This window comes from Cebidichthys violaceus, unplaced genomic scaffold, assembly GCF_023349555.1.
Source record: "Cebidichthys violaceus isolate CVI_PGR_0920_01 unplaced genomic scaffold, fCebVio1.0.p SCAF_2, whole genome shotgun sequence".
Classification (NCBI taxonomy): Eukaryota; Metazoa; Chordata; class Actinopteri; order Perciformes; family Stichaeidae; genus Cebidichthys; species Cebidichthys violaceus.
Window position 1 is genome coordinate 20,595,395 of NW_027176372.1, and position 17,504 is coordinate 20,612,898.

Genomic DNA, 17,504 nt, shown 5'->3' on the forward strand with positions numbered 1-17,504 from the left:
GAGCTTCTAGCGCACGACGCCCAGAGCCCTTTAGTGAAAATCCACATCCAATGATTACATGTCTGTCAATCTGGAGCCCCCCCGTGCCCCGCTTCCTCTTTTAAGATTAATATGAGAGAATGGAAGCAAATTAGCTGCTAAATTAGATCGCAGTTGTTTCCATACTGAGAGGCCCTCCGAGTCTTTATCTCTCTCTCTCTCTCTCCCTCGCTCTCTCCCTCTCCCTCGCTCTCTCTCTCTCTCTCTCTCTCTCTCTCGCTCTCTATCTCTCCCTCTCCCTCTCCCTCGCTCTCTCTCTCTCTCTCCCTCCCTCTCCCTCGCTCTCTCTCTCTCTCTCTCTCTCTCTCTCGCTCTTTATCTCTCCCTCTCCCTCTCCCTCGCTCTCTCTCTCTCTCTCCCTCCCTCTCCCTCGCTCTCTCTCTCTCTCTCTCTCTCTCTCTCTCTCGCTCTCTATCTCTCCCTCTCCCTCTCCCTCGCTCTCTCTCTCTCTCTCCCTCCCTCTCCCTCGCTCTCTCTCTCTCTCTCTCTCTCTCTCTCTCTCTCTCTCTCTCTCTCTCTCTCTCTCTCTCTCTCGCTCTCTCTCTCTCATCTACCCAGTGAGGGAGCCCAGTGTTTCACTGAACCCTTGGGATCCAACACCATCGCAACTTGGCTTCTTCGTCCTCATATTGCAAACCAAACATCTAATAAAGAAAAAGAAGAGATCCATATGTTGTAAAGTGTATAGTAATTGAATGATAACCGCAGTTTTATACTGAATTCTTATGGGACAATATCAGACTTCATGTCTTGCGTTGTAACTCGGGTGAGTATCTCATGTATGTAGTATGTCCACATCATACAAGTGTCTGAACTAGCAATTACAAGTAATATAGATAGACTAACACATGAATGCGACATTATTATGTGAGACAAACTACACACACATATCTATCTACAGAGACTCATAGAAATAAGTCTATTTAGTTTCTCGCCAGCTTGTGAAGGTCTCTTCGATGCTATTCGGCTGATGTTACTTTAGAGCCCGTCTGGAGCTCTGTGTGTAGTAGAAAAGCGGAGTAATATGAAATAACCCATCCAATTTTGATTCATAGTCTTCCAGACTCAATTGGGAGGTCAGCGTGGCAGGTAATCAACTCTGAATGCTATGTGATTAAATCTTTGCCCCAACCTCATCTCTGATAGAGGAAATCAATCACGGAGTGTTTGCTCATGAAAATTGCATTAAACAGGCAGGATATGTGTGTAGTTAAACACAACTATAGAGTTTAACAATGGTTCTCACAATGGAATGAAAAACACTCTCATGTTAAAGCGTATTTCAGTTTGAAATTTCTTTCAAATATGACGACTTGCAGGCGATTCGAAACATGTAATGCGTGACACGGAGTGCGACTCGAATGCGGAGAGAACGAAGAGTTCAATAATCAGTTTGAGTGTTCTCTCCGACAAAAGATTCCAAGCACCACGAGCCAATTCATTCAATACACAACCGGGATCAGCAGGCGATTAAATGTGTGATTTTGTCAAAGTCCGAGCATGCAGGGAGGACACCCACCTTGGCTTCAGATTCACTGATGACTCTCTGAGCCTCTTTGAGCTTGTCTTTTTCAATAGTTAACTGTGTCAACACACACACACACACACACACACACACACACACACACACATACACCATGGGAACACACAAGTCACAACAGACACAGAGGCACAAATGGGGAGGGGGGTTGTTAGATAGATAGAGGAGAAGAAGAACACTAGTACAATGGAACAGGTACAGTACTCAGACCAAACACAACAAAGTTCGAAAAAACAAGGCAAGCAGGGAAAAGAGGAGGTCCTTTAACACAGTTAATGACAAATACAGTGTAATATTCCCATTTTGTCTGAATGAGCTATTTGATGTGCAAGTGTACTGTACTTTTACACCTAAAACAAGATGTAATCTACCTTCAAAAGAACATCAGCGCAGTGCACTGACTGCAACATGAAAGGAACAAGGCCCAGCATCACTGACAGTCGGTGCACCTTCGAAATCCTTCTTACGTTTCCCTTTTCTTCTTTTGTGGCATTGTAAAACGCATTTCAAGTTAACACCCTCAGATGTGTGATGGGCACTGATTTCTCACTGCAGTCTTCACTTTAGAAATGTACCCCCCCCCCCCCCCCCCCCCCCCTTTTTTTTTGCTTTGATATTTCTCTGCGCCACCTTGCCAAAAGAAACCGGATGGAAACGTATCGCGCAGCAGATGAAATGCAACATTTTTATTTATTTTTTTTACGAAGTCATTCCTAGAGAACACCTCCGACCATGAATTGCAGAGAGCTAAATATTGAACGTCTGTAATGGAAAAAGGAGATGGAAACTTTTTTTTTTTTTTTAGCAGGGTGACTTAAAAAGAATCCTAATTTTGAAGGAATTTCAGAAAATGGTAGTAGAGTGCAATATTTAAAGCAAAGAAAAGTTTTTTTTTTTTGTTTAATGTTCATCCTCGGGGATTAAAAGTCAGAGGCTTTGAGATGTTTCAGCTTTAAAGAACCAGCCGAAGGGATTTCCATCAGCTCTAGTACAGTACGTCTTGCTCTTTTGACCACCATTTTCTGCACAACTGTTAATGTAAGGATGCCTGTCCAACACATTTCAATGAGTGAATTTGACTGCATATATATTCTGAACTGGCTCTATGTCATAACAGCAAAGCGCACATTATAATAGTGACTACATTGTGAGTTTCGCTGTCATTGTCCGTCGAGTCAAATTCCGTAATAAGCCAGGGCGGGAGGCAGCCTGGCAGAAGAAAAGAGAGAGAAAGTGGTCCACTACACCTCCAGCTCCTCTTGGGGCCAAGCTGGGTCAGCTACAAGACCGCCAGGTTGTTAAAACCTATTAATGGGATGGCGCAGAGTGCTCCAATGTACCACTGCAGTGCTACATTATTCATCACATCCAGAGCCCTTTCAATGAATACCTTCCCTCCCTTTCGCTTGACTGGCTGCAAGCAAAGGTTTGGGGAAAGGGTGGATGATTCCCACTTGTTGCGATTCCTCCGTCCTTTTGTTGATGTTTACAGGCAGCACCTCCACTCAACTCAATCGGGGGCTAATCAAACAGACACATCAAACGGGCGTCTTGTTACAATGCCAAAGTTCCCAGACAAAGACTCTCATTAAATGTGTTGGTTCATAAACAAGGTGAAGAGGAAGCGACTCAGGCATGCGTGTGTTTTAATGTCTGACAGGAATTCTGTCTGGGAGATGAAAGGTTAGGGTTAGCTCTCACTTCATTCGTATTCTGCAACAAAAAAAAAAGAAAAAGAAAAAGAAAAAGCGCAGCGATAGCGCAGCAGCTTTGATGGACAAACTGAAAAGTCCTCGCGGCGATTTAAAGGTCCTGCGCTCTCACAGTTAATGGTCTTCTACAACACTGTGTCAAGCGTGAATTAGGTTGCAAAACGCATCCCCTCAGCCTATAGTGGTCCTGAAGTAGCACAAAACACAAGCGACTGGGAGGATGACTGTTGTTTTGTTCATTGCTGGAGGTAGCAATCTAATGGTCTATGTGAACACCTGCCTAACATAAAAAAAAGAGGAGATAACTGAAGTGTTATTACAGAACTTGCATACATTAGAAGATTTCTTCTTCTTTTTTTTTTTCTCATTAAACCCTTACAGCCCAAAATTTCGACTCTGATTAAGAATAAATTAACATGTGAAGCCTGTGAAAATGAACTGCACTTTCCATAAACCTGAACAATTAAATGGATTCACATTGAAACCACAGTTAATTTATGCTCAGTAGTGTCTCCCTTTTTGTGCGTATACTTTATTTATGTCCTGTTAAGATGCAGAGGGGATATCCGTACGTCCTAATGGCCACATTCGTGCAGGTTTGTGCCAAACAAATGACACATTTTCCTGCCGAGGTTAATGCCCGTTGATGTGCGGCTCTCCCGCGGTAACGGCTCTTTGAAGGAGCGTCGAGAAAAAAAAAAAACAAGAGGAAGAGAGGCCTCGACTCTCCAGGGCTCCCCTGCTCTACGCTACCTGTTAATGCACCGCAGTCAGTCAGTCTTCAAAAGACAGAGGCCTGTCAGGGGAGGGTGAGGGGAAGGCGTGTTATGGGGAAGAAAAACACTTGGAAACAACATAAAAAGCCCCAACAAGGGAAAGAGGGCAAGCAAAGGTAACGCAGCCTGATGCATTCGTTTGTGACAGAAGGTGGAGAGAAGGAGAGAGCGAGGGAGGAGAAGAGGGCGAGCAGGCGGAGCAGGTGGAGAGGGGCTTTAGATTCTGATGGTCTCGTTAAAATAGGCGGGCATTAATCAGGAGCAGTGAGTGATGAACCAGTTTGGGGACAAATGCGGGTAACAAGTGGGGACACAGCGCTATATATGCACAGCGAATGAGGTGCAAGCGCGGAAGCTGCACACAGGTTGAGTTCTAAGTAGGGCTGCACGATTATGGTCAAAGTGATCATTATTTTTTGATCAATATTGAGAACTTTTTTTGTATTCATTGATTTTAGGGAGAAAATACTTTTGTTGCGCTTTCGTATTTAAAAAAAACAAAGAAACAGACTGCTTCCGTGCTGTGCTACATTCCTGACCTTCCACGCACGGCAGCTGGATTCTCGCAATTTCACGAGATCCCGCGAGAATCTGTGCGACAAACCATCTGGCAGCTCAGGTTTCTACACTCCTGCTAATGCGCAAATCGTTCATCTAAATAAGGCTTATTCACAGCACATCTCCTAGAAAACCAAAACCCTTTGCCGAAACTTAAACAGAGCCCTGCTTTCACTTTCACATTGTCCTACATTCCTTCTAATTCATAATTATTTGCACTAAAATAAGACTTAAAGGTTCTTCTTCACTTAAATGTTGTTGCTTTTTTCATTTTGCCCGTCTGCTCCTTGTTGTATCTCACTCGTCTACTTCAGATTGCAGCCACAACATTTCAGGAAAGTTGTTCACAGTTTGTCGCTGCAGGGTATGCGCAGGCAGGACAACTCCCTAAAAGTAAAGCCAAAACAGCTCGATCCCCCCCCCCCCCCCCCCCCCCCTGCAGCAAAGTTTTCTATTTTAAACGTCAACATCGCAGTTGACCGTGTTCGTTAAATTGCAGGAAGCCCAAATGTTGATCGATTGATATTTGATTAATTGTGCAGCCCTATAGTTCTAAGAAGAAGAAAAAAAAAAAAAAAGCGCCGTGCGACTTTGGCAAGGACAACAGCTGAAGCTTGTACTACATAACAACATTTGTTTTGGACCGACGAATGATTGCTAGAAGACTGAAGTAAGAGTGATGCTCGGACCACCTATGCAGGTGCAGTTTATCTGATGGGGAGTGCCAACCTAAGCAACCAGAGATGAATGTTTGAAAGAAAAAGCAATCTCTGATATAAATGTAGCCATACCATCTCTCAATGCTGGTTTATATTAAATTCCCTTAGCAGGGAAGCAAACTGCCCTTTTTGTCCCAAGGCAGTGCTAAAGTATTTGGAATTGGGTTAAGGGGGGGAAATAGCAGTCATTCTCTGTGCTCAAAATGGAGGGTTTTGACTGGAAAGAAATGATGTAGAGAAAGAAAAGAAATGCAATCCATCTCTGTGATGATAGAATTACATAGGGAAAGCTTCAATAGAGCAATTCGCTCATATAAAGAGCTACAACTTAAGAAGGAGATTGACCCTTTATTAAATCAAATGTTCTTGCATGGATGATAGCTCCCACTTACAGCAGCAGCACATCTGTAAGTGAGGTGGAAAGCTTTCCTTCTGAACAAATCGCCCCTTTTTTTTTTCTAGTGGAGCCATTACTTTTCATTGCTATGATCTCAAGAGAAACATTTCCATTCTGTATGAGATTGTATGAGATGTTTTTTTTTTCCTATGAAAAAAAAAAAAAAAGATTAAGAGAGCTTCTGGACATACAAATTTTCACTATCTTCTTTTTCATGCTTTTTTTTTTTTTTTTCTTTTTTGGAAACCATACAAGATAAAGGATCCCTGAGGGAACGTAACACTGTTTTGCAGAGCAGTGAGGTTTCTCTTTATGGATTTTACCTGGGACTCCAGAGCCTGGATCTTCCCCTCCAGCTCTTTGATTCTCTCTTCCTTCTTTTGAGACTCGGCCTGGGCCTCCTGCCGCGCACTGAACTCCTCATCAAACTGCAAGAAAGGAGACACAAGTATTTCTACGTGCGCAAATCAAGATGGATGTGAAAACACACAGCTTGGTGAGCGGCACATTGTCTCCAGAGAATAGCCACAGGGCACATCAACAGACACCAAAACACACAGCGTCTTACACTCTCTGGCCAATTTCTATTCATAGCTCTCAAGGCCCTAGAGCCCCGTTGTCCTGCGTCTTTGTTTCAGGCCTGGCTTTCATGTATGTTGATGGATCTAACCTTTTGCAGAAAGCAAGCCATGTCGCTACAATGACTTCACAGGCCCAGCAGGGTGTGCGGTGGACTGATGGGACAGGACTCTTAAGAAAAAAAAAAAAAAAAAAACATCCAGGACCCCCTCGGTGTCGCCAGAACAGTGGCAGTGAGGCTCCTTAAGATACATTTAAATATTGTACAAAATAATGCAGGAGGTAAAGTTTTAAACGAGCACTTCTGTTATTTCTCTCAAATAAATACAAAAAAAATATAGAATCAAGCAAATAATGAATCAATTTAATGATAGTAAAAGGAAATGTGAGATAAAGAGAGAAAGAGCCGGCACATAAGTTAACTCTGTCCCAGCAGTGTGCACAAATAAGTATACATCAGAGCATCGGCATTGATTCCTGTAATGCTGATACGGATCATGTAGCGTCACACCCAGGTATTGATCAGGGCATGGAAAATCAATAGCTTGTCTGGGAGCTCTGAGGAAGGAAAAAAACTTTGCTGATGGGAGCCGGCCAACCGAGGGGGCTGTTGGGGTGATTAATGCCTCACCTTTTTGGAGTACTCGGCAGCCTTCTCCTCACTCTCTCTTCAACTTTGGCTTTATCCACACACTGATCTGCAAGACAAGAAAGCCACAGTCGCAAGGCACTTCAAAGGGCGCGATGAGCATCATTAGCTCCTCATGTGGGATTTTCAATTAGACCCAGGACTTGTTTCTCGAAGTACATTAGAGCGTATAGGATCAGAAATGTTCCTTCAAAAGCCTCTCAGATCTGTAAGATGTTTACAACTTACGATGCTCTTAAAAAGTGTTATAGATCACGGGTGCATTTCACCATACCTGAAAATGCCAAGCGTGTTTTGAAAGGAGAACCAGCCCTCAAGTGAGTCATTTATCTTGGCACTTCAAGGTTTATCAGTCGATGATTACATACTATTTAAAGTACCTGTAATCTGTATATTTTCTAGATGAGATTAAATTTGTATAAGTCTCCTTCAAAGGTTGTGTAAAATAAATGAAACGCAAAACTCATTGATTAATGAAATAAATAAACAAACATAAATAAAAAAGGTCAACTCTGGGGAAAAAAGTCTAAATGTGAAGCTTTGGCGACTGATGCTGTGTTGACCTTCTGAAAAAGTATTTCCATGATATGTTCAATAACCGCCTCACATACAGCGCAATCAGTCATGCTGAGCAACTCTTGGCTCATGCAGATGTGCTAATATTTCCCCTCCTCTTCACTTTACTCTCACTGAGAGAGAGTGTCCCCAAATAGTAGGAATCATCAACCTAAACATTGTGAGCTGTTATCTGTTGCTTAAGGGTGTGCATCTCTGACGACATTAAAATCAGTCAGAGCATTAAATACGGAACTGCATCAGCATTTTTTGAATTTTACAAAATTTTCTTCAAATTTTTCAAAATGTTTTGTGCATTTCAGTTTTATTTGAGTGTGTTTTCAAATCCCATATTACACAATCACCCTGTTAATGAATCATCTGAGGGGTAGTGAATGTGTTAAGTGTAAATTATTGTTAGATCACACATCACCGAGCACATTTTTCCCCACTGGGAAATAACCAAATCAAAAAACATCACCCTCATGTGAATGTGAAAAAAGGTTGCACGGCATAATTCAAACAGCCGCGTATGTCGTCGGTCTAAATTTAACAAAACACATCCTTGAAAGTTTCTTATACCTGATTAAATCTCAGTAAAAGTGAAACTTATTCACTGCTGCATCAGTCCACTGTGGATAGGGTTAGAAACTTTTAATGACCCTTTGTTGGCAAGTTACAAAAACTGTTAGTGACACCACAGAGACACACAAAGTGGTGATATGTATTTTCTCTGTTCGAAAAAAAAAGAAGAAAAGTCTCCATTAGTAATGCAGTGTAAATGGATGTTTTCTCTATGATTCCATGAACACTGCTGACGACTGAGTAACTGAGGTAAATTACATTTTAAATGATTCTAAACAAGCTGAATTCATTTGACCAAATATAATGCATTATTCATCAATAATGAGATGACCCCATCATATATGTCAAGACGCTGCAGGTGTTTGTCAGGAGCGTCTCAGGGGGGATCGGGGAGGATAATGAGAATGACTGTGAGGTACCGGAGCATTTTAGCAGTGATATGCCTCCTGCAGCACGTAGTTTCAAAATAAAACAAACTCATCTCGAGGATGATTTCAGAATATAAGAATCTTTTCATTTCACACCGTTGGACTTTTGCCAACACGTGTTAAACCGACGAGTGAGGAATTATGCAGCGAGTGTTTCATGTTTCATTCACGTACCAATCAGATGGGTGAAGTCCACGTCCAATCTTTTACTGTAGCCAAAGTCGGGGTCCATGCCGCTGCGATGCAGGACCACCTGAGACACGCATTCTTCTATCACCTTGTAATACTGAGGCCTGAGGGGGTCAGAACACATAAAGCAGAGCAATTAGACAAGCCACAGGACAAAATGAGTGACATAAACTCTACAAGGCTAATTAAGCACAAATTATTCCCTATACAAGCTAGAGGTCACAAAATGCCATGTCAAAAAACGAAGCTGCTGGAGAAAATAGGCACCCTATTAAATTTGATCACTTGCTTCAGCACAATCGTGAAATTAGCAGATTAATGGGCACACGGAGCCCAGGTCTGTATTAGTCTGTCCATTTCAAGGTGACAGACGGTAGCCGAGGCTACGCTTGCCCTCTTGCCTAATTTGCAATCATCTTTGCCAATTAGTGCAACCATAAAAAGTGAAATGTAAATCTAATCAGTGTAATGTGTGTAATTGAAAGCACAATGACCAGGAAAACATGTCAGCCAGTTAGGAGTGTGACTGAGTGCTGGGTGTTGTCGAGCAGGGCGTCTGGATCAACCCGAGAGTCTTATTCCGCCACACAGGTTGTGATGTGACCTTTCCTCAGTAACATTATCCACTTTAATTGGAAGTGACATTTAGCAAATACAATGTCAACTTAAGCCAAACTCCAAACTGAGAAATAATTATGTTATAAGCGTGACATTGACCAGAAATTGATGGTTAAATTTACAAAAAGACACATTTTTTTTGGGGGGGTATTTTGTATTCCTCTAAAGACTCAAGTTCCATTTATTGTAAATTGGAAGCTGAGGTTTGAAGTAGATGTAGAAAATTGACCTTTTTAAGATGCTCACAAAAACAAACGCCCTAATAAAATGATAAAAGAACTACTCCCTGAACCAGGAACAACAACCATCACAGGTGCGTGTGGCCGTGACCAACTAATTGTTGCAGTTTGCGTGTGAAAGGCAATCGCAAATCTGGTACAGCACTATGAAATCTGGAGTAGGGGTGGAGTGGGATGAATTAATTACTAGTAGGAATAATACAGTACCAACAGCTGGAGAAGGGACACACTTCCGATTCAATAATCACATCAACTCCTTTCATCTGAATTTTAAATTGCAGGTTTCTAGTGGGCACGGAGGAGAGGCTATGTTTACCTTTGAGTCCGGTACGCCATTCAAAATAGCCTTCCAGTGGCAGCTGATGTAGTTTTAATTTCCAGCTATCATAAGCTCTGCCAGTCTGACGGCTCTGCATGAAGGGCTTTATGGGAAGGAGCACTGATGTAACTTAAATGTCATAACTGATTTCAGCATTCAGAGCTGTGAGCAAAGTGTCTGTTCCCAGGTGGGTTCATTTTGTGCAATACCAAAAAAAAAAACAAAAAAAAAAACATATATAAATTATGTGTCGAAAAGGAATGAGATAAACAGAAACTTCCTACTCTAAACATTACATGGAATAGTTGCTTCCAAGACTCTGTTGCCTATAAATTCAAAGGCTATGTTCTGTTGCTACCTTGTGGGTGGACAGGCCGCATCACGTTACGAACCAAAATACGAAAGAACACAAAATTTCGGAGCCAAAAGCAAATAGGAATAAATCAGCATTTAGGTGCACTGTTTTGAAAGCATGAAATGCCATACATTAAGCTTGAGCTGGCGGATTCGCCCACTCATGATTGGAACAAGCTAGAGGAAGCTCACACATCGCCCTGCATGGCTTAAGCACTGTGGCACTCGGCTTACAACTGTCACCGATGTACACCATATTATTATCTCAATAAGCCGCCCTATTTTCCCTTCGTCCTCCATCCTCCGCCGCCGCCACCGAGCAGATAGCGACTGGGTGAGATAACTAGAGACGGAGAGAGTGACCCAGAACTGTCAGGCCCCTCCACAGTGGGCAGGGCCCGGGCTCCAGAAGCAAAGCGTACGTCCCCTGCATCTTATCCCACCTCGTCTTTTTACTCTGGCACCTTCGTTTCTTCCCATGATAGCTCGCAGTTCAGCGCAGCCCCAGCCACTTGATCCAGCTCTGCTCCACATAACCAGTGTAATCCCCATATCACTAGACTCCAAAAAAGAGCAGATCTGCTCTACATTTACTGGGTGGGTTTGATGTGCTCCCATTCATTAAGCTTGCAGTGAGAGATTAATTATCAAAAATAAACCAAAGCCCCGGAGGGGAGCGCAACAACTAATGTTGTGTTACGAGGAATGACAGTAGACAGAGCACAGAGCAACCGTTTGCCCACTGCAGACCTTCTTATTATTAGAATACGTATTATATTATTCAATTAATTATCATTCGATGCAGATTATCATTTGACACAGGACTCAAGGTATCAAGTGTGCTATCAATTCCAATAAAGACTATGATCAAAACAACATAATCATTCACTGAAGACAGCATATTATCCTTGTTTTATCTACGATTAAACAATTTTCAACTACAGCCATGCATTGCTGTGTCTTTTTGTTTCGCTTACAAGTTGACAAAACATTATAGATCTACTACACTACTACTGTGAGGTATTAGTACTATTTCTCATGCATTTTGACCACTGCATGAAAAAGATGGTAGCTTTGAGGGCAAAGAGTGAACAAGACAGATATTGGAAATAGCTGCATGTACTGTAGTCACACATCGTTGAAGCATGGGGGAATGAAATACCTCAGTCAGAAATAATGCCTGGTGTTAATGCATGTGAGTGCACATGTGTGGGTTCGTCCTTGCATTTGTGATGGAGGTGAGATGAGGGGGGGGGGGGGGGGGGAATATATTTCAAAAACATATCTTTAAAAAGATCATCATTTCTTTTATGAGCGCTGGTGCCGTGATCCCTTGTTATTGCTGTCTCACAGAGGGGTACATGGACACTGGAGCCGAGGTGGACGCTGGCTGTACCGGCTGGTTAATGCGATTCTATTTCTCACTTCCTACGAATAGATGTGGAATACATTATTCATAACTCCAAGGGAGCAGCAACTTGTCTACGGTAAATTCATCTTCTTCCTTGCATCCTGCCTCCATCTTCAAACGTTTTTTTTTTTTTTTTTTTATTTGCATTTTTATTTTTATTATGTCTTATTTCTGAAAAAAAGGTCCGACACAGCTGGGAATTCATCAGTGTCACTCCATTTGGAGGAATGGTGGCGTCGCTGCCCAGTGAATGACATGTTTGCTCTTCGAAGGAAGAGTAGACCAGTTTAAAATGACCTAATAATTCCAAAATACAGAATTTACCCAGAGGCAACAGCTCTTCTGGGTAAATGACAAAAGGTACGGTAGTGGAAAAGTTGGTCAAGTTTGGCTTCCAAACATCTCCTACTTTTGGGAGGATAAATGTACAAAACAAACGTACTCAACAAACGTCTACCAGGCTTTTACTTTTATGTCGTCAAAGCCAAACAAACAGACCCACGGAGGCAACTACTACTTCCTGTAAGTACAATATGCTCAGAGTGCTGCATGAGGTGTTTCACATCTACATGGCGATGGGTGAACAAACAGAACTCACCTGATGTAATAGTCGTTCCTGATGAGCAGGAGGTGCTGAAGGACCGACAGGAAGTAGGTCTCTGAGCCGGTGTCTTTCACCATGTTGGACAGGAGATGGTACACTTCATTCATATCGGTGCGGGAGCAAGGTTAAGGAAAACGACGTCATGACAATCGCTCATTCAGTTACTGTTAAGATCAACTTCCAGAGAAAACACCCATTTGGAGTTCATTACAGAGGTGCGTTCCACTCCTTGTAAACATTTGCATATGTATTAGCTCTCGTGTTGTTTTGTAACTACCTCTTTTTCCTCACCTCTTGTTTTCTGACAGGCGTCATTGTTCAAAAGCAAACAGACGTGATTCCTCTCATCCGCTCTCTCTCTCTGGGGAGCCGAAGCAGTGTAAAGAGCTAAGTCGAGGAGGGGGACTGGTGATAAAGAACGCTCCCTCTGGTTTACCTGTCACTCTAGAACCTTTCAGAACAGGGGAAATTAATTACATGGGGGAAACTCGCCGGTTCAAATGTTTAAGGCGAGAATGATTGGGATGTAGTTCAGTTCCCAGATTGAAACTGACATGTACTCAGGAGCAGCAATTCCTGCTATTAAATTTGCAAAAGGTATTGATTATGTGTCTTACGTTTGCTTTCCCCAGGAGGAAGTAGTGACGGCTTTGACATTTAAAACACATGTTAAATAAGACAGACTATCTGTTGTATTCGTCCTTATACCACATAATACATATACGTATTGATTATGTGTAATTCCTCTTATTAACAGAAAAATGTCTGATATTGAAATGATCGAATCAAAACACGATAAAAGGACAATGTGACGTAGAGTATAGAGAATTCAAAAAACGGCATTGAACAACAAGCAATCTATATGTTAATGCTTGATTTCTAGTACAAGGTTAATTTAGAAATAATAAACCTTCTATTAGTTGTATCTCCAAGAAGCAAAGAACCCAGGAAAATGAATGATTTGGAGCCTTTTTTAATTTGTGTGCTTGAGAAAGGAGGATTTCCCCACGGAGACTCGTCTTGTTTGAAAAAGTGGAATAAGCCTCTCAGATATGTGCACACATGCAGAAAGAGAAAAGAAAGAAGACTAAAGAGACAGTAACCCTGTTAAGCTCACAGTGATGAAAACCTGATTGTCATCATAACATGAAGTGCGGTTCTTGACAATGTGTGCTAAAATATTTACATAGTATTTGCATAGTGCACCACACAGACTGCAAAGCAATAAAGTGACACTTTCAGCATGGCGATAGCATATGTTGTGTTTCTCCCCCCGTCTGCTTTTGGTACAGAGAAACGTCGGTAGAAATGCAACATTGCAGTTTCAACCTTGAGGATTCAGAGTAAAACGAAGTCGAGTTAAGACCGAACAGAGCAGCAGAGCGACGTGCTATAATAGTTCATGGATATTCTGTGTCATGGATCAAAAAACACATGACAGGTTAGAGAGGACCTCGCTGCCTAATATGTTTCCAAAGGTCAATCTGAAGATTTTTGTCAATTCCTGATTTGTTTCCAGATAGGATCTGTCAGGTTTCATCAACAGCTAATGAGGGATGACTCTGTTAGAGAGCATCGATAATTCTGATTATGTATTTCCTCCAGAAAAAACAAAAACAAAAAAAACAACAACAGCACATTCTCCATTCCTAATGCCATCATCCACACAAAGCAATCTGCAGCCGCCGCGATTGGAGAGGATCAATTCTTTTAAATACTGTTTGACACTTTTCCTATTAATTCCAACAATGTCTATAATTAAACTCCTATTCCATATCATTTTTTTTTTTTTTTTTGGAGAGGGAGGGATGGGAATACAGGCTCCTCTGCAGTATCATTGCCCTCCCTTGTATTAGCTGAGTATGAAGCCTGGGAGAATTACCAATCCTGTGAGATTCAATTATAGCCTCACCACAGCAGCATTTGAGAGGACATGAGAAGGAGCTCAGACTGGGAAAGTATCCAACTAGCTTCATCTATCACTAAGCTGCAGACATAAACCTAATGTAGAATGCCAATCCGTTCAATGACAACCCCATCCGCGCTCTCTCTCTTTCTCGCTCTCTGTCCCTCTCTTTACGCTCCCTCTCCAAATAATGAATAAACATGAGCGGCAGTCAAGTGTGACGTAGGCCAGTCAGCGGCGGGGGTCAATCAATCACCATTTCACAGCTCATTAATATTCATCAGCGGCCTGGAGTCACCTCCTCGGCACCTGGACCTGGGCCGGACACAGAGGAGACGAGCCTCTCCAGGTTAATATTCATGAAACTGCTGTGGAGAAACAAGACACATATGCAATGCTCAGGCAGTAGATGTACTACCAGCGTGATAGCGTGTGTGTGCGCATGTGTGTGTGTGTGTGTGTGTGTGGGTGTCTGCTTGTGCGTGTGCTATGCAGGAAAAGTGACAAAGGGGAGCCGAGGCATTCGAATCATGCTCAGAGCCGGCAGATCAATACCACATTGTCCTTGGAAGCAAACATTGGGTCTGCTCATTTGTGAACTTGCTCAAGCACATCATTAATCCAGGTGCACTTTGTTTTGTTTTTCTCCCCCCCATCTCCATCTTCTCTCCGCGTACACAAATACATGACCCCCCCCACCCCCCCTCACCTACATGTGTCAACAGAAGCTGTCACTCATGGCAGCACGTTGTGCCGGCACTAGAACTCTGGGATTTTGGTGGAAGAAAGGTTGTGGGAACGAACATCTGCATAACAGTGTCAGCGTCTGGTTTGTCTGCTCGCAATGTCAGCCATTCATACATAGCCTGAGAGGAGATTTGTGAATTATTAATAAAGGGGTCTTCTCTGGGATGCTTGAGGAAGTTTTTCAACTGTGGACTAAATTACTGCTCACCTTATTAACTTTACTCTACATGTTCTGGGGTTAATATAGACATTGGTAGAGAGCTGGGGGAGAAAATCCACGTTCCTAAAAATGGAACAGGAAGACAAGGAGTGATGGCGCCTTTACACGAGAAGCATGCATGTAATATAATCTGACTCCACATAAAATGTTTAATTGTCTGTTGTGAATAATAAATGGTAAGAACTGGAATATGTCTGTTTGATATCTTCCTCTCGAGTCTTACAACAGTACTACTTAACCCAGCGCTAACAGACAAAAAGGAAGGACAAAAAGTGAAGAGGAGGGGAAGAGAAGTGCAAATAAGAAGAAGAGTAGAGAGGCGGAAGGTTCAGATGACAGGATTATTTACCTGGAATAACTGGACAGACATGGATATCGGGATCTGGCTCCTCAAATCCTTCTCGAATGAACCAACCCATGAGAGCTGTTGGCCTGTAAGGCTTGACCAAACCCACAATATACACTCAAATCCTGTTCTACGTCTATAGGCCTCTTTATCCTTATAGTCACACAGATGGAGGAAAAAAAAAAAGAAAAAGGATATTCCATCTCCGCTCGGATGTCATCCAGGCGATGGGAGAGTTCGATAGAGTCCTCCTCCTTATTCTCATTGAACACCTTCAGCTGGATGTCTAGCTCCTCCGTCTCTTTTAGCTCCTGGAATGAGTTAGACATTCAGTACAGCGCTGACAAAAAAGACGAAGTTACACAAAAGGTCATCTCGCAATGCGGATTATGATAAGCAGCCGTAGCACCTGCGAGGAATAACTTAGACGCAGCTTTTAAGAATGTATTACTCCAGTGTTGCTGTTGTGGAATGTTGTTGAAACGTTGCGTGTGTAACTGTTAAAAAGGCCTCTTGTATAAAAAAAGTGTAATATTCGAATATCAGTTTTTGCGGTTCCAGCTGTAGGCCCGTGAACCGAGACGCCCTGAACCCTCTCGCTAGGTATTCCACACAGTACCCATTGCTGCACACCTGTTTTCCAGCCACGAGGGGCTTACGGCAGTGCTCTTTACCGCCTCTCTATGAATCACCGGCAGTGGAGTTTACAGACGGAGACAGGGCCAAATGTAACCCAATTTCTGCAGGTATCAATCAACCTGCAGTGTGTTTTTTTTTTTTTTTTGTCCGGGTGCACCATCTGTCTTGTGCAACAGAGGATCGGAGGGAGGTGCACAATGCCACAAAATAAGGGGGGGGGGGGGGGGGGGGGGGGGCCAAATACATGTGTCAAGGACTATAAGAACAAAACAAATTGTGCCCCTTTTTTTTTTTTTTTTCAGCGCAGTTCACTTTTTCTTTGCCAACAGCTACGCCGGCTCCTGAGCATAACTCATAATTACACGGACGAGCGTCAGCTCGAATGTGGGCATTAAAAGCGGCGAACGTGGCATTCATAAATGACTGTACGCTGAGACTCTTTCATATCGGGGGGCAGAATTGAAAGATAATTAAAGTAATGAGAGTAATAATCAACGGGAGCAGCTGGGATGACTTATTAACAACTGGCTCGGTGACACGCTCACCCCGCTCGCTACAAATGAGAGCTTGAGTGATGAGTTGGAGCTCGTTTGCCTTCGCCTCATGTGAAGAAGTGTGGGCCTGCTGATAACGATGCCAGGACGACCTGTGTGATGAGGTGCTGGCACTGTGTCACGCTTGACAGAAGCCTCTACTGCTAATTATACCACTACTACTACTAAATGCATTAATAATAATTAAGGCTATTCTTATATATATATATATATATATATATGTCACTTGTGTCATGTGACACCTGGATTATTTGGTTTGAAGCCTGATTGTTGGGTTTTTTTTGAAACACAATTACATGAACATCACATGCATATTAAAGTCGTTGCATGAGCCATCTGTTAATTATGGTACAAGAAATTGTGTTACTTCCAAGGTTGGGCACTTAACCAGCGTACATTGAAGGTGTAATGTGTTACGCTGTAAGGCTTTGATTGTGCTTGGTGTACTGAGAGTGTATTCAAAGAGCCAGAGGTAAGACAAGGTGCATGGTTCTAACAGAATAACCACAGCAGCACCGTGTCGTGCTAATGACCAGAACTTTGACAGAACTGACTGAATTCATTGATTGAATTTACTGATTGACACTGGGGGGGAAAAACAATTGATATTCAGGCCACAAACTCTTTCACGAAGTCGGGACCAGAACTTTGAGTTTTCAGGCGAGCGAATAATGGAAGCACGTGCTGCGAGATAGCTTGATAACTCACGGGAAGGATCTTCTTGAGGCCGCATCTTAAAAACTCATTGCGTAGATGTATCCGGAAGTCCAGGTCATCGGGGGAGGTGACCAGGGCATTGATCAGCTGCATGCAAGCAACCT

The 17,504-nt window shown here is 42.6% G+C and overlaps 1 protein-coding gene across 1 annotated transcript in view; it reads right to left on the reverse strand.

Moving 5' to 3' along the window:
* diaph2 (diaphanous-related formin 2) overlaps positions 1–17,504 on the reverse strand; it is a 356,685-nt gene that overhangs the window by 221,116 nt on the left and 118,065 nt on the right. The window contains 8 exon segments of the mRNA XM_068715129.1: positions 1,559–1,621; positions 6,065–6,169; positions 6,952–6,987; positions 6,990–7,018; positions 8,712–8,830; positions 12,266–12,382; positions 15,689–15,801; positions 17,392–17,502. Of these exon segments, the coding sequence (XP_068571230.1) occupies positions 1,559–1,621; positions 6,065–6,169; positions 6,952–6,987; positions 6,990–7,018; positions 8,712–8,830; positions 12,266–12,382; positions 15,689–15,801; positions 17,392–17,502 (693 nt within the window).